Here is a 24,018-nt window from a genome sequence, read left to right on the forward strand (position 1 = left end):
AAACAAAAACAGAATAAGAAAAACAAACCAAAACAAAAAAACAAACAGAAAAACTACCAATTAATTGTGGCAGGAAGGAAAGAGGTATTGAAACTGTGAAAGTCTTATAGAATCACAGTAGAATGGTTATACGTGGTCCTTCCATGGAGGTTTTATATTTGCACTGCACAGAAAATACTGAATGCTAAACTGTCACTTTGTAAGTCAAATATGTAGTTTATAGAAATATCTATAACAATACTGCTGCTCATCAGCAGGGCATTTTTCTAATCTCTTCCTCTCCTATTCCCTCCCCACACCAAGTCTTACTGTTTATCCAAATCTGGCCTTTGTCATAAGACACTGAACAAGCATTCTCAGCATGTGCTCATTATAGGCTTAGTGCATGTGCTACTGTACAACATATGCAGCATCTACTCCACAGATCTGTCTCTTTAGTGCCCCACTACAATGAAAGAGACACAGTATGACCATAGTGGTTGAATGCTCTTGGGTAACTATAGTTTCCACAAATAATCTACCATGTCTGAGCTCTGTGACACTACCTAGTAATCCTATATAGCATGATTCTTACTATTTCCAATCTTTCCCTAAGGTGGTACTTTGGCAAACTTGGCCGAAAAGATGCTGAGAGGCAGCTGTTGTCATTTGGAAACCCAAGAGGTACCTTCCTGATCCGGGAAAGTGAAACTACCAAAGGTAGGCTGGCCAAAGTTTTTATGACTATGAATGTGAAGTCATGTGAGGAAAAAAATAAATCATGCTAAGTTAGTAAAATACTGTGTGCAGTGCTATAAATGTAGAGAAAACTGTCATGTTGCAAGTATGTGTGCTAGGGAAATAGATGTCTGGAAAATTCCCAAGTTATGGGGTGAGTGTTTGAAACAGAGAGCAACCCAAGAGCATCTCATGCCAAGTTAAACCCATGGCACCTGCAGTTTAAGTCATGCTCCGGCAGGTGCTCTGCTGCCATACACTGAATGTTGTGCTGGCTCTCTGGCCACCGCTGTAGTGAAGTTGGGTGGACACAGATCGCTCAGAACAGTGTTGTGAGGCTTCAGGAAGAAGGGCTCCTGGTCTGGGTTCAGGTTCATACAGAGCCAGGGAACAGACAGACTGAGAATAGATGATGTGATTCAGCAGTGTAGTATGGGGGAAATTACTGCTTCCTTCAAACCAAGCAGAATATCTTGATCTTCTTGGCTGCAAGATGTAAGGTGCGGTGTGTGAGGGAGAAAGGTGCTGGTTATTATTTTGGGAAGATTGGGGTTTATTGTTATCATTCCCCCTCTAAAATGCTGAACCCTTGAGAGGGAAAGAAGAAAGAAAGAAAGAAAGAAAGAAAGAAAGAAAGAAAGAAAGAAAGAAAGAAAGAAAGAAAGAAAGAAAGAAAGAAAGAAAGAAAGAAAGAAGGAAAGAGAGAAAGAAGGAAGGAAGGAAGGAAAGAAAGAGAGAAAGAAAGAGAGAAAGAAAGAGAGAAAGAGAGAAAGAAAGAAAAGAAAGAGAGAAAGAGAGAAAGAGAGAAAGAAAGAAAAGAAAGAGAGAAAGAAAGAGAAAGAGAAAGAGAGAGAGAAAAGAGAAAGAAAGAGAAAAGAAGAAGAGAAGAGAAAGAGAAGAGAAAGAGAGAAGAGAGAGAAAGAGAGAAAGAAAGAGAAAGAGAGAAAGAGTGAAAGAGAGAAAGAAGCAGAAGAAAGAGAGAAGAAGGAAGGAAGGAAGGAAGGAAGGAAGGAGGAAGGAAAGAAAGGAAGGAAAGAAGGAAGGAAAGGAAGGAAGGGAAGAGAAAACGGAAGGAAGGAAGGAAGGAAGGAAGGAAGGAAGGAAGGAAGGAAGGAAGGAAGGAAGGAAGGAAAGAAGGAAAGAAGGAAAGAAGGAAAGAAGGAAAGAAGGAAAGAAGGAAAGAAGGAAAGAAGGAAAGAAGGAAAGAAGGAAAGAAGGAAAGAAATAATGGCCATTTCTCAATTAATCAGCATCTGACAGGCTGCTGTTTCAGGCAGCTGATGTCCCATCTTGCCACTCCACAGCTTCACCATTCCTTATGCAGCAGTGACGCACTAGGACCAAGACATGATCTAGCTTGCTCTTTTTCTGCAAATAGCCTCCACCTGTCTGTTTTCAACAGCACTTGTTGTGTGTGTGAGGAGCAGGGCTTCATTCCACTCTGCACCGGGTTAAAGACTTATCTAATACAGTCATGGGTCCTAAAAACAGACACAACATTGCTCCTCTAAACCATGTTATCAGTTTAGTCTGTTCTGACTTTTTTTTACGCAGTGATAGGGGATGTGTTTTGCAAAACTGCTTACATATCTAAGTCAGGATTCTTCCCAGAGCTTTTTATGGGACACATAAGCACTGAGGAAATGGAGTAATCCATCCATCATGGCTGGGCTTATAGCAGAATCTCAGCTGATACCTGAATTTCTCAGCATTAAAGCTTAAGGCTTTCTACATCTTCAGCCACTGGAAGAAACACAACATGGATGTTTACTGTCATGCCTGTTTCCCTTCTCATCTTTCTGGTGCATATGTTCTTAAAAGAGAAAAAAGAGAGCTGCTTATGGGAGAAGAAAAAGTCAGCTGGGAGGAGTGCATGGTGCATTCTCTCCAGTAAGTCTTCTAGAAGTGCCATGCCTCAGGTAGTCATTGTGGGCTTCAGTCAGGAATTGTTTGGTGACCTAGAACTGTTCCTTCTGCTTTCAATAATAATGAAATAAAATTAATCAGAATCATTCTAAAAGTATTATCGTGGTTGACTTCAGCATAAATTTAACCTCCCTTCATCATGGTAGCCTTCTCTACTTACTTCCGAAATAAATCAGAGTTGGCTCTCTGTGTCTCTTGGTGCCTCACTACCCAGATAATTCATCAGCTCTTGTCTGTATAATCCTTCACCTGGTTTCAATCTCCACCCTCAAACGCTGTCTGGCTTTAGGTTCATTTAAAAAAAAAATTAATTAGTGTGATATATTGTAATCTATTTCTAGCCATATTTTTACTATGTGTATCTTTTATACTTTAATCTATCGGCGGATAATAATAGTTTAAATAACTGATAGTCTAAATAAGTGAATAATAAAAACCACCTTGGTTCTTGTTTTTGTCCAAATTTGAATTAAATCACCAGTCATGCAATTTGATCTGAGGTCAGCGGAGGTCCACAGAGGGCCACCCAGGCAGATCTAGTTGCAGACCTGGAGCCAAAGATTGTTTACTTTTCCTAAAGAATCTAAAATAGCAACCAGATAGACAGAGAGTGTGACTAAGAAAATACAGCTGCTGCTGAATTCGTGGATAAAAACTCACAAATGCAGAGAACACTGCCTGGGAGATTTTGACAGTAGGCTGACAGTGCGTAAGTAGCAGTGTTGGTACAAAGCATGCACAAAATTAGCTTGCAAATCCCCCAAAAGCTTTGAACTCCTAGCATGGAGTGATGTACTTACTCAGTGGGAGAATATCCTCAGAAAAACAACCTAAACAGACGGTATTTTTCTACACTTAGAAATGAGATCCCTGTCACTTCTCTCAGGGTATCTCCCATTCACGTAGAACAGAATCATTTCTGCAAGTGCTGGCTCTTTTCCTCATGTTTAGAGGATAAACAGCAGAAAATTTGAGACATCCTTGCAGTTAGAATGCAGAAGTTTTGTTCCCCACTGCAGCTGCACTCACCGGTGAGCCATTTACCACTGTGACTTCTTGCAGTTTAACATGGCGAGAATAATCTTAGAATCCCATAAAACTTCCTCCTGGGGAGACATCCAAGAAAGATGTTTTTTTATCAGGAATCTCAACCATGTAATTATGGGAACTTTTAAAAGTTGTTTTATTTAGCTGGAGATGATTCTAGAGGATGTGAATCTGTCATACGTATTGAGAAGTACTGTGATTTGGATAAGCAGCAGCCAGTGCCATCAAACCTTAAAACATCATTCCACCTTTCAGGCTATCCAGAATTGTCTGCTGGTGATTTTCCTTCCTTATAAGTGCAAGCAGCCCAAGCTTCAGAAGGACCTTCCTGAGACCTCTGCAGCTGCCATCTACCTCTGTATTTTTATTCTAATCCCTGACTTACCTTTGAGTAAATACAGTATCCATCTGAGCGCTGAGTAAAGACATTACTTCTTCACTACATTTGAAATGGCATTGTTTTTGCTCAGAAAACTGTATTATGCTATGAAGTGTAGCTTCACTTTTAGAAGCGTTGAGAAACAACATGTGGGTGTCACTGTTGCCTAGAATAGGACCGTGCTTCACATTAAGACACTGGAACGTGCAGATACCCATGCTGCTGGCCCAGCTCCCCTTACAGTAAGGGGAAGCTGGGGTTCAGTTCAGTTCAGTTGCCCATAACTTCAGGCACCTACTGTTCAAACCTGCCTCAGTATGTACAGAGCCATAGCAGTCGTGGAAACTGGGCTGGGATTCAACTGCCTGAATAGCACCAAAACCTTTTCTAGGAGCATCTAAATCAAGCCATAGCACACCTGCAAACAGCTACTGCTACAGCTAGAAGCAAATCCAGCTCCTGAACTGAGGTTGCTTTACCTGGTTATGAGCAGCTTGAGCCATTTGAAATACCTGCATGGAATGGACAAATGTGGGTAAACTGCTATCAAGCGTGATGTTCTGGGGCATTTCACATGGCATTTAAAACCCTGTCTTTGGGCATCTGAATCCCAACAGTAAGCTCTAAAGCTCCAACGCGGATATGGGAAGTGAAATGTGCAATTCTTGAAGATCTTTTGGTGCACAGTGTTAGCATAGTACAACCTCCTGAAGACTGTGATGTGCAAAGTATGCTAATTTGGTTGTTTAATGCTTGAGATCCATCTGGGTAACAACACTTCCTGTATATAAAGTCATGGTCGTCAATGCTTCCTATGAAAATCTTGACATTTACCACCTACTGGCATTTACCTAAAGCATGGTATTTGCAGTGTAACCTGGCACTTAAAATGGGAAAAGTCAATATAACAACCTGAAGCCCTAAATGTTAAAATATGAGTTTTCATTTGCATGGAAGTCCTGACTTCTTTCTAGAAGAGCACAAAAGGGACATGTTGGGAAGACTGGGATTTCTATGATGCCTCCTTTATTGTGTTAGATTCACTTGTTCTTGTTCAGAGTACAAGAGGCATTTTTGAAGTGATTTCTGTTTCCTTTCATAAAAGATGATCAGCAATCCAAAATTTGTGTCTAAAAGCTACTTAATTTTTTTTCTCCTTTCCTTGCAACAGGTGCCTACTCCCTTTCTATTCGTGACTGGGATGAGGTCAGAGGTGATAATGTGAAACACTACAAAATCAGAAAACTTGACAATGGTGGATATTATATCACAACTCGGGCACAATTTGAAACTCTTCAGCAGCTGGTTCAGCATTATTCAGGTAACTTTCCAGATAACACATAGCACTCTTAAGTACTTTAAAACAAATGTTTGCTGCTGAGCTGAGGGATGTGTGAGATGCCCCGAAGAGTCATTTGAGCTATGTCTTCTGCTTGTTGTAATGCATCTTCCATTATCCCTTTCCCATTACATTTATAAATGGTTCTGAGTGCTGTTCACAGCATAGAGTGGCTGAACTTTTAAAAGCTAGCACTCTGCTGAGGTAAAGGTTTTGCCCATCCTCCTTTTTCCAACCAAACAGAATTACTGAATTTGACTTGCACATCTCAAAGCATCAATTCCCTGTGTGCTGTATGGACCCCTTTGCAGCACAGTACTCCTAGTAAATGGAAACAGTACTCCTGTAAATGGAAAACTGCATTGTGGAATTCAGTCACTTAATGTAATGACTGGAAGGTTTGTGTGTACTACCTGACTGAAATTTTCCCATTGAATTTGTGTTCAGTGTGCAGAGTGTTACCATTTAAATCTTAATTGGTCTACTTTTAAATATAAATATGGCAAATTGGGTGTCTCTTTATGCATAATGTTTGTGTCCACCCACCAGTCTCTTTTTCTTTTTTTTTTTTCCCTCTAATTCTTTTGACTAAAATGTCATATAAACTATTCAATCCAAATACACATCCTGCCATCACTGGGGACTGGTATACAATAGCTACAACTTAAAAATCCCCAGACTTCTTTATAAGCCCACTGATTCTTACATGGAAGATTGTCATGTTTCTGAGCTCGGTCATTTCTGAAGCAGTTGTTTTTATTTAAAATTATTATTTTTATATTTCCTTACTTTAGCTTTTCATAATAATAAAAGGTGACCCCAAATGCTCACTGCTCAAAAGCTTCTCATAAATTTTACTTGGGAAATCAACTTCTTTGTGGGATTTTTTTTCCCCTGTATTCTTTGTATTCTGTCTGCTGCATTCTTATGCTATTCATACTAGACATCTGGCTGTCTTCTCCACCCAGTTTCTGATGGGTGTATGCTGCCTGAGAGAATTTCTAGTTGTTTCTGGTGACTCTACATTAAATTAAGCTTAATAATATACAGAAATCCAAATTAAAACTGAAACCTTTCAAACACCCCATACAAACTCTAGTACATGTCAACTTTTATCTGTCTGTGATCAAATTATTTGGATCGTGTGTTTCCCACACACAAATGCATATGATGCAGGGACCTGAAAGTGGTCATTTCTGTGCAGCACAGAGACACAATCAGTGTGATCCATTCAGGGTAGCTCACAAGGGCATAGTACAGATCTACCTCCCAGAGGTTTCACTTGCAGCCCCCATGTAAACCATGCACAGCCCCATCTCACTTGAAACATAAACACTGCCTCTAACTGCCTGCTCAGCACACTGGGTTCTGCAAGGTAGATTTGTGAGTGCCTAGATTTACTTCAAGGGTGTATTCAACACTGCCCAAATGTCTCTGTAAAGGTAAGCATGGTTCCTGAAGAACCACTGCTGAGGCTGTACTTCAGTGCCTCCGCAGTAGGACAGGTATACTCTGCACCCTCCCCTTCAGCCTTCATCCTGTCATCACTGGAGGACCCCTGCTGTGTAGCCAGACTTGGATAGTGGTGGACAGTGTGCAGCCTGGCCTTGTGCAGGCTGTTCTTAGTCAGGAGTTGGAAGCATCAAGTGTAGCTTTACACAGACACAGTCCAACTATCTTTACATTTCACTTCCATCACATTGCCAAGTACCCTCATTATCCAGACTTATCCCATCCTCTTCTTACCTGGATAGTATAATTACCTGCAGTGTCTGGGCTTTCAAAGATCAGATTTCCAGGCCAAAAATACTGAGACTGCCCAAGTGTCCTGACATCAGACTGAAGTCCAGTAACAGCACATTTATACTTGGAGCATTCCCTAAATGTAAGCCTTTCAAAATAAGTATTGTTCTTGTGCATGCAGTCCAGGCTTACAGGCTGGCCAACATGCCAAGTTGTTTTTCATTTTTGATGGGTTGTTTTTTTCAGTTAAAGAAAAAGGAGGTCTTGAAAACCTCTAATTCCTTTCTGCATCTATCCAAACTCATAAGAAAGCTTTACCTGTCTGTATTTTTGAGTCGTCTTTACCCTAATATTCTATTGGAACTGTCTTGGAATAAGACTATGCCACTTGATCAGTTCATCTTCCCTGCTTTGTGTTCGTTGCCATCTAGATACAGGAAACATGTCAAGATCCATATCAGGGTGTCTGTAGGACTCATGCACCATCCCACAACATCCAAGCTGAGGAGGTAGAGCCCAACCTGTAATGCTGAAACAAGGTTTTTACCTGCCCAGAAAGAAATCCTGTACAGGAGAATAAAGATTAGATTTGTGTTTGAAATGCAATAGCAGTAACCCCTGTTGCCCTGCTCTGCTGCACCTGCTTTAAGATTCGTGTTGCTCTGCAAGCTTTGTATCATAGTCTATTTTGTGCCACATAGTACACTACATGACACTATGGCCTTTCATATGTATATACATGTAAATATATAAATGGTTTTTCTCTGGCTAAAATACATTTTTACTTTGGTCGCATTTCAGTCTTCCATAATGCTTGGCAAGGAATAAGTATAATGAATCTGTCCCAAACAATGCAAGACTGGCCATAAACACTGTTAAAAATCTGCTTAATAAAGAATGAGAGGAAAAGAGTTCCGGAGGATATTTAGAAAAATATCTTCTCACAGAACAGGATATAGGAGATGCTTTTTCAGAGGATATGTTAAAAAATACTGGGGAAAATAAATAAATAAAAATAAAAATAAAAAAGGCAAATTTTCATTGATATGATCCTCAGAAAAAAGAAAACAACAAAGCAAAATGAATCTTTTCTGTGTTTCTTTTACTCAGTTCAGGAACAAGCCAGATTGTGAATTACTGATGTTTCAAAAAGTGGTACTGTATTACACTATACCAGTTACTTACAAAGCTATCTTAATGAAGCATGGTGGGAGAAGGGAAATCCTGAGTCCGCAAGAGAAACCATTGATGGTCACCTTCAAAGGCAGGCTGTGGAAGCAGAAACTAAAATATTTCCTGTTCTGTCTCAAATGAATATGTTTCAGTGTTCAATTGCTAATCTTCCAGGATGCTTTGTGGTATGCAACTAACAGCTGTTGTGAGTAGCATTGTTTTTATGCTTACTGTTTTTGTTTCATGTCACACTGTTTTTTCTTTCCTCTTCTTTGCTGTTGGCTTCACTTCTGGCTCCATCAGAAAGAGCTGCAGGTCTTTGCTGCCGCTTAGTAGTCCCCTGTCATAAAGGAATGCCAAGGCTTACTGATCTGTCTGTCAAAACCAAAGATGTCTGGGAAATTCCACGAGAATCCCTACAGTTGATCAAGAGACTGGGAAATGGGCAGTTTGGGGAAGTATGGATGGGTATGGAGCAAAATAATTATTCTAAAATAGCTCTTTGTGTGGGGATTGCAAGATGGAAGGTGAAATGTAGGACGCTGTACAAAGCTCAAATTGTTAGGAGAAATACCTTTGGAATAAAGTCTTTTGCTTTGAAATTCTTCAACCTGGAACTCTTGCCGTAATTGATGGCAAAAGAAAACTGAAATTTCGTGTTTCTTTGGAAGACTTCAATTTTGACAAATTACCAGCCTCTTACTAATAAATCAAGATTCACATAGCGATCTACTAGTCATACCAATGAGCCTTTTTCTGCAAGATAACAAGAAAGTCTTTGCCTTCAGTATCCAAAAGTCGGTGTTTGCAAATGAACTTTAATGCAGCACTGAAATAGAAGTCACCTTCCATCTTTCTCAATGCATGCATAATTTTGGATTATAAGTGTTGTTTTTTTTATTAATTTCCTCTCCTATAGAGAAAGCTGATGGTTTGTGTTTTAACTTAACTGTGATTGCTACGAATAATACCCCACAAACTGTTGGATTGGCTAAAGATGCATGGGAAGTTGCACGTGATTCATTGTTTCTGGAACAGAAGCTTGGTCAGGGCTGTTTCGCTGAAGTGTGGCGTGGTAAGGCAGAGAATATATTTTGCTTTGGATGGATCTTTTAAGGCCCTCTTGGCTGAAATGAACATTTCAAGTAGAGATCTTAAGGCTAAAAGATCAGAATAGCATGAAATGTTGGTTTATATCACTCAAGCAGACCTAAATACAGTAATTGTTGTGGAAATTCTTTTCATTTACACACACACACTGATAGGAGAGTTTAGGGCTTTAAATTTCACTACTAGCACTGATTTTATTTGAGTGACTATACAGGTGTCAGGTTTTAAAACAGAAGTGATGCTAAACTTGTAAAGCAGAATGGCTAACCAGAAATTAATCTGTTACATTGATGTTTTTCTTTCCTCCTATGTTCTGGCACTGATGGGGTCAAACCCTCCAACAAATGTTTCCATCCCCTCTCCCAGTTTTAAAGCAAAGTATCAGCAAGCTAATACTTTCAAGCTAGCTTTCCCATGCATCCACTTCATTAATTGTTTTGAAATTAGTGTCTGCATTGCAGAAGCCTGTAACTCGATATAGAGACCGGGGACAATAGTGTCAAGACTTGCCCAGCCCAGCTGAACCCACACTTTGAAGTCCAGAAATACTGACATTTTCCAAATCCACTGACATTGTTTTCTGCCCATTGGCCAGCTTTACTTAATACTCCCCTCTCCATGGGCCTCATTCTTTTAATGACTACAAAACAATAGTAATTAAATATATATATAAATCTTATTATAGCTGTAGTATTGAAACACAATATAGTGGCCATTTAATGAGAGGTGGGCTCAGTTTTGGTGCCAAAATGCATTCTGTGTAGCATCTTTAAGTATTTGATTCAAATGAAGAATCGCCATATGTTGCTTCTTTACTTCACAGTCACACTGGTGGAGGAGTGTGGTCATTCTTTTTGTTGCTGTGACACAAAGAATGTAAAACCAAAATAACCAGTGGGCTCTCCTGGGCTCTTGCAGCTGTTTTCAGTTTCAAGACTACAGCAAGGAGCATGGCAGCAAGTCTCTGCAATTTGTAGAATTCAGTTGACCTATTCCATAAAAACAACAAAAAAGAAATAAAAAACAACAACAAAAAAAGCCAGCCAATTATGTTTTATATTAGCATCCCCAGATAACTGCTGTTTCACCTTCTTGCTTTCCATCTCGAATACCTGTTAGACTTTCAAGCTGATTTTAATACTTAGTGGTCGGCTTTTACGTGCCATAGATCTTGAACTGTTAAAATAAGCTAAAGCAGCAAATGCAATTTAGAAAAGAATCAACTCTGAGAAATAAAGCGCCAAGTGCCAACACCAAATATCTGTCAGAAATGGAGAGAATGTTATTACAGTTGTGACATTATTTTTCTTAATGTATAGTAAAAATATGTTAACAGCCATGAAGTATTACTGAATTGAAACGTAGTAACACAGTAAAAATGAATTAAAAATGCATTAAGTGGTAGCTAACCACCTGCAGGAGGAGTTCGGAGGGAGGTCTCTGCTAACAGTTAATCTCATGAACAGTCCAGGTAGAATCCTAGTGTATTAATGTCAGTAATGAAAACCCTGGTTTTGCATGAGGCTCGGTTCCCACCACAGTTTGGATAACTGGGGGCACTTCTGCAAGTGACAGAGACTGCTCTGCAGGTCTGTGTCTCAGTGTCTCCCTACAGGACGTGCTTCATCTCACCCATTGGAAGAGATTTTGGCAGCTCTGCTTGAAATCAGAAGGTGAAGCTGCACCCTTCCTAGCTTGTGCATTAGTGCCACTGAAGCAAAGCCTTGCTTCAGCTGTGCTTTGGAGGGCTGGGTGGAACCAGGAGCTCAGGAACCTGCCTTAGGTGCTCAGGACTTTACTCCAGCTCTAGTAGTGGTCACAGCACTTGTCAGTGAGCTGGCAGAAGTAAAAAAACAAACTTGCACTACACACTTTTGGCTAATACGCTTCTCAAAGCTTGCTCAAGCAGTGTGTTGCTGCATGAGCGGTCAAGAAAATGAAAAGCAGCATTCAGAGGAGCTCCCCAACCTCTTCTCCCCTGCCTTGACCAGGTGAGAGAGCAGCTGGGAGCTGACTGTTTGCATAGAAAGCAGCCTAGTTCATTTATGCCCCGGCGGGTTGCAAAAGCTCACAATCAAGGTATTTTGCATTAGTCTGTTCCTGTGCAGAGGCTGAACCACAGTAACTGATTGTTGACGTGCTTTTAACAAATGCATGCTATCTATATTTTAGCCCAAATATTCACTGTACTGCACACCTCTTCTGCTATTTTCATGCTCATGTGCAGGGGAGTAGATTTTACCCAGTGCTATTAATATCTGAAGTCGCATAGTGCTGTTCTACTACCCTGTGACTACTCCCCATCAACAGATCACGTTCTATATGGGATGTTTGAGATCCAGACTGAAAGATGCACTGTCATAGTGCTGTGTAGAGAACCGATGAGGAAAGTCTGGACTGTTTGTAGCTGCATTGAAAAAGAAATGCTTTTAAAGACACTTTTAAATTAGCATTTACCATTTTTAAGAAGCATTTACCATTGCTTCTATTCCACTTGGCTCCTCTTACTGTAGAACTGTGTTAGTGAATTTATCAGCAAAGAGAGCCAAGAATTTTTCTGAACAGGCATAATTCTGTGCATGTCTGTCAGCTCCAAAAGTCTGCATGAAAACACATAGCTGAGATGTTTCCACCTGAACTTCTGCCAGCTGACTGAGCAAGCTGCTGGGAATCCTGCACCTCTGGGGCTGGTGGCTGTGGCCCTCTCCACATGCTCCTGGTAGCTCAGATCCGTGTCAGCCTTGCCTCAGAAGCAAGCTTCTGGGAAGCCTGGCCCAGGAACTACCAGAAGGCACTAAGGAAGTGTCTCTTTGCTATCCTTCCTGCCCCCCAGACAGATCCCACCTCTATTCAGGGCCTCACGCAGGCTTCTGGGGTCCAGAGCCAGGTGCTTGCCCTTCCATACACCCACCCCATGGCACTTCACCCCAGCACTTCTGGCTCTCCCTGTCCTGGGGGTGGTGCAAGGCTCCAGGAGCATCCAGCCCTTCAGGAGCAGGTCTGGCGTGTCTGCAGGCCTGCTCCCTGCTATGAGGTGCTGCAGAGGTCTGGGAATGGGGTGAGGGGAGCAGAAGCCTCTGTGTTTTCAGTCAGCAGCTGCTGGGCTTCCAGGGGTGAGAAGGAACAAAGACTCATTCTGGTTTGGAAACAGGGCCATGTTTCTGAAATGAAATCAATTCAGAATTTGTTGCTTGGGAATTTTTCTTATATATATTATTTCCCCATAATTCAGAAGGAAAAAAAAAAAAAAGAAAAAAAAGAAAGAAAGAAAAAAAAAAGTTAAAATGTCTTGCAAATGGAAAGTTCTGGCTTTAGCCAGTTCTGTTATCCAAATCTGTGAGTGGAACCGTGTTGTTTTCTGGAGTCATTACTTGTTAAGAGGGAAATTCATGAAGATAGATTTCAACAATCCTGAGTTTCTTACTCAGAGGAGGTTTCTGTGGACACCACTGGAAGCATTGTCTGAGTAAGGCATGAGAGATCGTGCCCCAGTGCCAATGGGAGTATTATTTTTTTGTATAACCAAAAAAAAAAAAAAACAAACCTAAAATATGAGGGAGGCAAGGGAGGAAAACAAATGGAAAGGCAAAATATGAAACCACACTTGCAAAAGTAATATTGTGTCCTTGCCAGTTTACTCCTCCATTACATTAGGTATCAGTAAGAAAAATGAATAGAAGCCATTTAATCTTACTGTGTGTCTGTGCTTTTAGGTACGTGGAATGGAAATACTAAAGTGGCTATCAAGACTCTGAAGCCTGGCACTATGTCTCCAGAATCATTCTTGGAGGAAGCCCAAATCATGAAGAAGCTACGGCACGACAAGCTGGTGCAGCTCTATGCTGTGGTGTCGGAGGAGCCCATCTACATCGTCACGGAGTACATGAGCAAAGGTGAAGCTAGAGCTACTGCCATTGATTGCAATACATTTATTTTTATGAAGCTCAGAGGGAGGTGCAGTGCGATGTGTGAGCAGTGCGTGAGGAAGGAAAGGGTGAACAGGAAGCTAAATTCACTTCTGGCTTCAGAAGAACTGTCATTCAACTGTTTGGGACTGAAAGCCTAAAATCACCTAGATACACAAGCAAGAAACACATTAAGAAAATTAGTGCTAGATTCCTTTCACTTTCCCGCTCTCCTTTCCCTTCCCTTTCACCTCTTCTCCTCTTTTTCTTTAAGCTACATAGATGGTAACAATGTAGTAAAATGAGAAAAAGAAAACCTTTAGCTCCATCAGATTTCCAGCAGGGGTGCTGAGAGCAGAGCAAAAAAAATCTGCTTGTTTTGGAAAAGCAAAGAAACCAAATAGGAAACGTAAGTTCTCACAGGGAAATTTCATTGTACATTGGAGGATACACTGAAGTTTTCAGTGCATTTTTTCAGTCTATTTGGAGTTGATTTTTATTTTCCTGGCAGGTGCCTGCCCACCTCCCTCCTCATGGGCATCCAAACACTGACTAACTCACATTTTAATCATATGTCTCAATGACAAGCATGTGCTTTTTCCTTTTAAAAAAAAAAAAAAAAACCAACAACTTCTCAAAAGTCTTCTGAAATACATGGTTTATTTTGGCTTAGTTTACTAGTTTTTTACAGTGCCATTTTATATGTTTGGTTCTGAGCTTGAGGCTCAGGATTTATCAGGGGAAAAAGGCCTAATCATCTGTCTTTTTCCCTTATTTGTTAAAGCAGTTCACTGACCTTGTTTAAAGGAGACTGCCACATTTCTCTGTTTAAGTGAAAGACGGTAAAGCTGCAGAATTTCAAAGCTTCAGGGAGCCTCCTTGCTTTCCTTCTCATGTGGAAGTTATATGCATATTGCTTTTGCTAAAATCACTTCCATTTGATCTCTGGTCTTCTCTAGTTTTGCACAATGGTCTTCTAAAATTCATAGTTCATGCCACGGCTACTGGTTTGTTACCTGGAGGACGGCAACGAATAGTGTGTGGTTACTAATTTTCTAAGGAAAATTAGCCTCTTAATGCTAAGACATTTAGACTTACCAGGCTTCAGGCTGACCTTTCTTTCAGAGAAGGTTGAGCCGAGATCTGACTTTTTCCATTACTTGTGAGGCTTGGACCCAGGCTGACACTTTTTAGTGAGCTGAGACCTTTCGAGAGCAGCAAGAATGCAGTTTCAAAGAGCACTGGAAAAGTGAGGAAAGATCAGCTTTCTTAGTAACGATCAGGAAAATTAAAAACAAATTTCTTTTCCCTACAGTTTAGACTAGTGGCATAGACTTCTGCAAGCCAATCTTAGCCGGGTGAAACAAGTATAGTAGGAGAATTTTAAAACTCCAGGTTTTTTGTTTGCTTGTTTTGTTGTTGTTTTTTTTTCCTGAATCAGTCCATTTGAAGTCAGAGCACTGTTGTATTTAATATTGCACGTATCGTTGCACCTCCAAACTGATGAATAGCCATTGTTTCCCTAACGTTTCTGTGTTGTGTCATCTCTGCATTTACAGGGAGCTTGCTAGACTTCTTAAAAGATGGAGAAGGAAGAGCTCTGAAGCTACCAAACTTAGTGGACATGGCAGCTCAGGTCTGTCTTCAGAGTGTTGAGCACTTAGGTGTGCACGTTTCAAAGCTCTCAGATGTTTGAGTTCCTTTTAAAACGCACTCGATTGTGTTTTACACAGGTGGCTGCAGGAATGGCATATATTGAACGAATGAATTACATACACAGAGATCTGCGATCTGCAAACATTCTGGTGGGGAATGGACTAATATGCAAGATTGCTGACTTTGGATTAGCAAGGCTGATCGAAGACAATGAGTATACAGCAAGACAAGGTAGGTACAGCAGCAGGAATAGCACTGAGCTTTGTTTTCCTGACAGGAGAACATCATTTTAAAAACCTCTCTCTCCTGTGCTTTGGAGTTGCTTTCATAAATCTTGAAGTCGTATTATGTGCTAGTCTAGACAACTCCACTGCTGAAGGCACGTCCTGCAGAGGATATCTGATCAGTTGTCTTTGTTTCATATTGGTCAGTTTTTAAAGGAAAGGTAATGAATGGGAGCACAGGTGGGTGAAGTGACAGTAATGATGAGGCCCTAGTAGTGCTACAACAAAGCTGATACTTTACTTACCACACTAGAAAGCCTGAATGGGATAACCCCACACAGCCTGTGTCAGCTACTTCTTTAATAGTGTGCCCTCTAGGTTTTGCTAACCACTATCAACATTGCTGTGCTATTCTTACTTTATTTCGACTGGTCAAAGAAATTTGAGAATCGTGTTTTCGTGCAGCAGAGCTGTCTCCCTGAGAACTTAAAAAGTTACTTGAACAGGAGAGCCATTTTCCAGTTCCACACAGAATGCTGGGCACCACTGACAACTGATACGCTGCAAAAACAAATCAAATAGTATTGAAGCCTTTTATAAAAGCATGTGTGCATGTGTTCAGACTGAGCCATGACACAGCCTCTTTGTAGCTAGTTGTTCTTTACAAGTCATGCTTGGTTGTCAGATGTTGATCCAAGTTTGCGGAGCTACACTTTTGTTCTCTTTCTGTTGGCAGTACACTGGTAGTGCTTGCTTAATATGTGTCGGTAAATACCACTCTGTCCATTCTCAGTTCTGAAGCCAGAGACTGCCTCATTAAACTGTGTTTCATGTCACCAGAAAGCAAGGGTCAGCTTAATGCACTTTCATAACCTACATTTACTCCTTTGTATTGCAAGATTTTTCTCTTAGCTGAAGTCCCTCTTAGCAGATTAACTCTTAGGAAAGAGCTAACCTCTTTCTGTAACTTTCAAGTGCAGACAGAATGAGACAGAGTTTCCAGAGAGCAGGTGTGCTCCAATTGATCACAACCCTGGTAATTGCTCTCAGCAGCAGCTAGCCACAGGGATGGGGAGTGCAGGCTGCATCCACACTAACAGTTGCTGGCTTCATTCAAGAAGCAAGCCCTGATTATTTTGTGGGGGTCCTTGAGGAGCATGTTGTAGGTACTAATGCAGAGCTAACTGCTACTGAGTGGAACCTGAGGGTGAGAATTGCTCCTTGCTCGCAAAAAAAGGCTTCATGTCATTCCCTCTAGAGTAATAACAGTGCAAGCTCTGCTGGACAGCAAGCTGCCTCCCGTCCCTCCCCTCTGCAAAACAAGAAGGGTTTACTTGAAAAAGGCAGCCAGATCCAGTCTGTAAAATGGCTTTGAAACTGTTTTCTATATTATCTCCATTTTTGTCTGTTTTACTGCCATGCCTTTTGTTCCCTTTGGAAACAGCCCAATGTATAGTTTGACGTGACTAATTATTTGTTTGAATAGACAAGTATGTAACCTACTTCTGGCCAAATCTCTTCAAGCCCATGATCCCTAGGAAATCCTCTGATGACCTGTTTGCTTCCTGGTTTAAATCTCTCAAATTGTTTTGCCTTCTTTATGTGTTAGTAATCCTTGAAAACCTGCATGAGCAACGTTGAGGAAAAGCTCAGACTGTATAAGACAGTAAGTTATTGGATTTTTGGTGGGAAATCTTTGAGCTGCAGAAAGTAAAATGGCAGGACTAGCAGGGAGAGGGACCACAGTGGTAGACATGCCCTGCCCTTCTTTCACTGTAAGATCTCTTGTATCATGGAAAAAGCAGCTAGGAAAGGCCTGGCATTCAACCTGTGTCAGTGACACTGAGGAGACCTGACTCCAGTGTGCATGGTAACATCTCATGGTGCATGTGGTGAGAGGTCACTCAAATTTGTTCATACTTAATGCAATGGACTGTACTTCTACCCTGTACTGAGGTCAGGCTGAACTCCTTCAGGGCCACAGAGGATTTTGGAATGGGGGCCCAATGACCTGCAATCACAGACATCTTGTAGAAATGTTTCCCCCCTTTTGGTAATGATTTTTTCACCCTTTCTTAATTGGTTGCTTGTTTTCGGGAGGAGTGCATTTCTGGCCAGGCAACCTATTCTCAATTTACTTTTCATTGCAATTCATCTGGCTTCCAAGGCAGGTGGGCAGCCAGGGTTAAGCCTAGGATCGTTAATTTATCAAGGAAGAAACACAGCTTCTAAAATGCCACTGGAATTTCTCTCTTAAGTGAAATTCAATCCTGTTTGTTCAGTTCGGCTTCAGTTTTGAGCACTGCTTGGTGGCGACCACAGTATCAGAAGGAAACGGTTGTCTTTGCTTGTTTCCCATGACCTATTACTTCAGCCTCTGAGGGGATGCATCTGGGGACCGCTCTGTTTATCTGGCTGACCGCTGCTTCACTGGGAATTCTGACACGGGAGGAGAACCTGGCTGGCGGAGGGGAGGGGGTGGGGAGTGCTGCAGACTGGCAGCTCCTGTGGGAGAGAGGAAATGTTTTGCCTTACGAAATCTGAAGATTAAAGCCTTCGGTCACTCTCTCTGCAGCAGTCTTCCTCCTCATGGCTTATAAGTGAGTTAGCAGGGAGCTTGTTGTCAGCCTGGGGAAGAGCTGGCTTTCTCCGGCCTCGCTTGATCTTGGTCTCCCTTCCCCCACTGTCACTTTTGCCTCTGATTAAATATTTTGAAAGGAAACAGATGGGGATGGTTTGAGCTCTGGTGGGTTAGAGTGCAGGATTCCTGAACCTGTGTGGATATTACTCAGCCTGGTGGTAATGTTTTACCGACCGGTTTATTTTCTTTCTGGTTTGAACAAAGGAGGTCTGACTGCTCCTGATTTAGGAGAGGTAAATAAAAAGCATTTCGTTGTCTGCTCTGCCATTTCTCAGCAATTAGCAGGAAGGAAAGAGACGGTCACACCGCTAATGATTTAAAGCGTGTGACCAGCTGCTATATGCTGCCATTAAATAATACACACCAAAAAAAGTTCTTGGCTTGTAATGAACATTTGGCTTCTCTTACTCTTAGAGGAAGTGAGTAATCAAAGGGAAAAAAACATGCTATTAAAGTGACGCCCATTTTAAAGGCTATGGCAGTGAACTTAGTGCAGTCCACCCCATCAGGGCTTGGTCCTTCTAGCTGTCACTGTTACAACATCTCTTTCCCCCACACAGCGTTGGGCGTATTCAGTCTTGTGTCCTTCCATAGCAATGATACCTGTGTTAGCCTTGCAGGGCAACCCCTGGCACTCTCGGTGCTCTGTGGGATGGAGAGAAACTTCTCTTCCCCTCCAGCACAGGATTCCTCACGCAGCTCTGCTCCCCTGCACTGATCTGGTTTGCAGCTCTGCAGGGTCTGGGCCAAGCACATGGCACTGTTGTGCTGAGTGCTCTAAGGAGCTGCTGGGGAAGAGCTGTTACTATTCAAAGCTGTAGCAACTGATACAAATTTAAATTGCCTTTATAAAGAAAAAGAGAGCAGTTATTTTCCAGGCAATGTTTCCTACTGCATTCACTGGCAGGGCTCGCAGTAATGCTGCTCCAAGCACACATGAAACAGTAAGAATCTTTCTGATGCCTTCCAGATAAGTCAGGTCTATTCTGGGAGCTCTCATACATGTTTGTAAACTTTTGGATCACTTTTGTCTCCTTAACACTGCCCTGGAGGGGTAGCAGAAGTGCCTTTCCCCCCCCCCAGCAAGGAGCTTTACAGGGTCTGGGGAGGGCTAGTGCTGTGTTTGGGCCCACCCGCAGTTGTACCTCTCCTTCCCCAATTCCTGAGGAGGGATCATCCTGGGGAGCCTGCCTTTGGCTCCTGATGTTTTGCCATGCTCGTAATTTCACGTTAGTTCTCACAGAGCAAAAAATACAATTGCGCGATCCCTCCCACACAGCACTCCCCATCGCCTACCGAGGCTGACTCGTTTCCTGTTACATGCTTACTTCAGCATTTCGGCTTTACCCTTTGTAGCCTTTTCTTTTCGGCCTCGGGACTGATGTGGTGCTGAGTTTTGCTCCCCAGCTGTTCACCCAGGAGTTCCCATACTCGTAGCTTCTGGCACTGAGGGTGCTGGGCTTGGTTTTAAAGGTAACAACGGGCAGCAGCTTCATAGCATTTCTGGGAAATGCAGCAGTGACTCTGGGACATGAATGGCAGAGCTTTCTGGTTTGTGGAGATTGAAATCTGAACAACAGAGCTCTGAGGGATTTTCGAAGGCTACAGAAGAAACTGTTCTGAGAGCTGCACGTTGGTGTTGCTGGGTTATCTCATCCCCCTCTGCTCCTCATCACAATGCCTCACTTGGGGCTGAGGAGAACCTGAAGCAGCAGCAGAGGCTGCTTCCTTTAACTCACAAGCTCCCAGGTGCAAGTACTGGAGTGGAGCAGGGCTTGGGCTCACAGAAGTGCCCCAGGGAAGGGCAAGCATCTGACCCTGCACTGTGCCTAAAGCCTTTGTGTGCTGCACGTCCATGCAGAACAGAAACCCAAAAAAAGACTTTTCCCTTGCTGAAATGTTTCAGAAAGGAGTGGAGATAAACGCCACAGAAGAAGATCTTGCTCTGGGGCAAAGACAGGCTATCCTGACCTAGGAATGCGATGTGCGAGCAATTTGTACAGACAGAGTTACTGACCTGCTAGTTTGTAATACAATGTGTTCCAGCAAAAAATAAAAAGATCCCTCCCAGCAATGTAAAATCTGCCTTGAAAGTGGCAGATAGGCTGCATTGTCAGCTGGGGTAATTTGGCTTATCCGTAATTTGGCTTGTCAGTAATATGCATTTTATCTGGTGATCTGATGCTGTAATTTGCGTGCAGCACAGAGTCAGCGTGTTTAATAAGCTGGGCTGGGGTTGCTTTTCCCAACCACCATGCTGGGATCAGGGTAAGCACAGGGGCTGTGTGCCGGTCAGGAGCCATGCTGAGCAGGGGGAGCAGCAATTTGGCTTCGGAGTGGTGCTCAACACATTTTGTGGTTTTTGTGTATTCAAAGAAGTGCCCTGTGTCTCCAAGGCAAGGCGTCCATTTAGCGATTCTGCCAGCACACATATCTTGTGGTGGTGCTCAGAGGGTTCCTCACCCTTTGCTGTTGCCTGTCCTTGTTCTAAACAAGCTATGTATGATCTCTTAGGTTTATGGCACTGCATGCATTGAAACTACAGTTGTGAGAACTGGCACATCCTACCTGGTCTCCACTTCCCCTTACTTAGGGCTCTGATGTAACCATTTGCTATGGGATGCTCTTGGACCATCTGGTCTTGCAGGACCAGAAAAACAGGAGTCAGGTTCCTTCCAGTGGCCTCTCTGCCAACCTCTCTTCCCCATCTACGCCTTCAAACTGAGGTTCAGAAAACACAGCAAAGAATGCAGACGGTGATTTTTGTATAAATTGGTCTAGACAGGACCCCTGATGCAGAAGCAACATAGCAATGCAACAAGTAGTCACCTTGCCATCAGGAAAAACAACAGCATACATCATTAGTCTTCTCCAGCAGTGGGCTTTACATTGCTCTGGCTCTGAGTAAAAGCGATACGCTGGAATTGTGCCCCCCCTTCTCACCTTGCTTCCTATCTTCCCATGACCCCTCAGTACACCATAGAGTCACCTTCTCACACCACAACAGCAGCAGGGTGAAAACACTAGGACAGCTGGCCCCAAAGGAGCCTGAAGTGTTTTCTTTCCTCCAAAGATGACTTTTTTAATGCTCCCTTTCTATCTGAATGATCAGACCCTGTCCAGGCTTTCAAGCCTCATTCAGTTAGAACAGTATTTGTGTGCTATCCCAGCAGAAATGTATGTGAGGACAGAGGGACATTAGTTGTTGTGTTCCTGACATGTCTTCAGGTCTAAGGAACTTGACCCCCAGATACATGCAGCCTGCAGGCTTTCTGGGGATTGGAAAGTGGTGTGTAGCCCCAGGATATGCCAGTCCCAGCTCATCCAGTACCACAGGGCTACCAGTGCTGACAGGCCACGGTCAAGGACAGGAGTTCCAGTGATGGCAGGCTGCTGCAGAGACCTCGGACATCACAGCCCAGGTGGACTTCAAGAGAAGAGGTTCTGTAAATTTGGAGTCTTATACGCCAAGATTAGTCCCATGAAGTTTTAGCTGGGGAGACTGAGATCGAAGCTGAGCACAAGAATAGTAGCTCCAGTAGATCAGCTAATGTAGATACCTAAGAGGCAGGATGTTTGAAAGTGAAGAGACACTCACAAGTCCTTCAGCACCTTGGCAAATTGAACCTCCGATTTGCTGATGCTTAACTAGCCTTATGTCCCTAACTTCAGGCATTAGGGATTTGAAGTTTTCTTTATCTTACATCTTCTTATATAGGAGGACATACTTGAGCATCAGCAATTTTCACTAGAAAAAAAGGTATTTGTTCCTGAGTAATATTCTCTCCTAGGATCAATTACATGTAGTGTAGGAAAAAAGTTATCACATTTAATGTTTTAGTAAGTAAGGGAATGAGAATTGCCATGTCTGCTTTGTACTCTTGGTCCAACCCAGATTGCAGCGTAGAGCAGTACAAAGCATCAAGCACTGGATGTGGTGTAGGAATGGTGTCAGCAGGGAACTGTAAACAGTGCCATAATTTAACTCCCTGAGAGCCATTTGTCCGTGTTACAATTTCCACACTCATCCTGAAAGCTAAAGGAGCTTTTATGGAAGGGCGGTGAGAAGTCAGAGTCAGTATGCTTCAGAGTTTGAGAGTTTGTCGCTAGGGATCTGCAGTAAGCAATGCAACTCTTTTGCCTGTATGTTAATACAAGGCACCGGGGAAATGGTTGCGTATATTTTCGTACATGCTACGAGTTAATTATTACCACAAGACTTTTCTTTAAAGTCATACTGAAAATATTTTCCCTAAGAAAACAGTAAATGATTGGAAAAGCAAATAAATCAGAGTTTAAAGGCTTGTTATCTTACCATCCTTACCACAACTGGATCCTGCAAGCCCTGATGATGGATGGGCACATTAGGCTGCACATATTTAAGGCACTACAGTTTTCGGTGCCAGGAGCTTAAAGTACACTGTCAAGTTATAAATCACAGGCCACAGTTGTGCCTTGACATCATTGCACTCCAAGCATCTTGAGTAGAAATCTCATATTTAAATCCTTGCGTGTTTCTAATGAAATATTATGTTTGTTTTTAATTTACGTTTTTACCATGTTTGTTTGGTTTGCATTTTGCTGAGCTTGAGTGAGGAAATGAAGTACATTTCTAATAAATCTCACTTCTATTCAACATGCTGCGACTTGCAAATATCACAGGGAAACCTTGATTGGAAGCATTCTGGGAGAAGGAATTTCTATTTTATTGAGCTCATTGGATTTTGAGCCCTTTTTCTTTTATAAAACTTCAAATCTGAATTAAAATCTTAGCCATCTCTTGGGACAAGTGTTGCAGAACAAAGCAGTCACCTGCAAACTGACGTTTTGATTCTGTCGCTACTCTGCTTAAGACTCATTTCTTCTTCCACTAGGTGCAAAGTTTCCCATCAAATGGACTGCACCAGAAGCGGCATTGTATGGACGGTTCACAATCAAGTCAGATGTGTGGTCTTTTGGGATCCTACTGACAGAGCTGGTAACAAAAGGGAGAGTGCCATACCCAGGTAAGAAAACTGTGTGAGCCCTGCATCACTGGGGGGAAAGCGGGAAGGAGCCCTGTGCTTAAACTGCAATGTGTGCTTATTGCCATCGGGCTCAGAGGAGGATGGTTATCATGCAGAAGTTCTGTGTATGCTTGGAAGGAAGTGGTCCTGTCTGAAAGCCGGTGAATGCTGGTCATGAACAAGAGGAAATGCAGTGTACTCATGTATCTGTGTTTAATTGTTTTCAATTAATTTGCTTTCTATCAAAATAATGAAAACAAGGTAAAAAAAATAATCTGCATACCAGAGAAAATCATTTTCCACATTTGCATTCCTGTCAAAATACCAACAGACTCCCAGAATAGCATTACTGTATTTGTTCTGTCAGTCTGGTTCTGTACAAGGTCTGGTGACTGTCTGAATGTCTGGTATTACCAAATCTCCTTTTTACTTACTCTTAAATTTCAATCCTTGTGTTGGACATGGATGGAAAGGAAAGAAAAAGTGTGTAATGTGCAGGCCAGAGCCCACAGCAGGGTCAGAGAGGGGCCAGGTTCGCTGCACGGGGGAACCAGAGGCCCCGTGACTTTTTGTTGAAAGACTGCCAAGTATCCCGTGGATTAAGATTTGTAGCCAGGGTGATTGGATCTGCCAGTGCAGAAAGAGCTGTACCTTCTGCTGCCTCCTCTGAACACTGCAGACATTCAGGTGCAAGAGGAAGGCAGTGAGGAGATAGCAGAGCGTTATGTGGGAAAGAATTTAATCCCTTCATTTACTTATCACCACAGATACTAGTAGTGAAGCATCTAGCTGCATTTTTGCTTTTCAGTTTCTCCTTAGAAAACCTTGGCTGTGTGCATTACAGCTGATTTAGTGGAAAGCGTCCTAGAGCAGTTCCGGTTTGTCAGTCTAGCCATGGTCAAGCAGTCAGGCCCATACATCACATACAGCAGGAAAAGCTTCAAGTTGGAGTTCAATTTATCCTTCCGTATCTCATGCCACTTCAGAAAGCTGAGCTCAGCAAATTTGAACTCCCAGAGTTTTTTGGCTTTACTAGCTCCTAGCAGCCAGCAGCTGATAATTGGTAAGGAAATATGGGAACTGGAAGGCTTCTCGTGATCAGCAGTGAATTTTACAATGACTGGCAGAGAGCAGCTTAGCAAAACTCTGTCT

The 24,018-nt window shown here is 42.3% G+C and overlaps 1 protein-coding gene across 1 annotated transcript in view; it reads left to right on the top strand.

Annotated features, from left to right (window-relative positions):
• The window catches only part of FYN (FYN proto-oncogene, Src family tyrosine kinase), a 125,741-nt gene that overhangs the window by 92,321 nt on the left and 9,402 nt on the right, over window positions 1-24,018 (top strand). The window contains exons 7-14 of the mRNA XM_015858717.2: window positions 596-699; window positions 5,241-5,390; window positions 8,628-8,792; window positions 9,244-9,399; window positions 13,148-13,327; window positions 14,899-14,975; window positions 15,073-15,226; window positions 22,735-22,866. Of these exons, the coding sequence (XP_015714203.1) occupies window positions 596-699; window positions 5,241-5,390; window positions 8,628-8,792; window positions 9,244-9,399; window positions 13,148-13,327; window positions 14,899-14,975; window positions 15,073-15,226; window positions 22,735-22,866 (1,118 nt within the window). The remainder of the gene's footprint in view (window positions 1-595; window positions 700-5,240; window positions 5,391-8,627; window positions 8,793-9,243; window positions 9,400-13,147; window positions 13,328-14,898; window positions 14,976-15,072; window positions 15,227-22,734; window positions 22,867-24,018) is intronic.

This window comes from Coturnix japonica, chromosome 3 (assembly GCF_001577835.2).
Source record: "Coturnix japonica isolate 7356 chromosome 3, Coturnix japonica 2.1, whole genome shotgun sequence".
In the NCBI taxonomy this organism is placed as follows: Eukaryota; Metazoa; Chordata; class Aves; order Galliformes; family Phasianidae; genus Coturnix; species Coturnix japonica.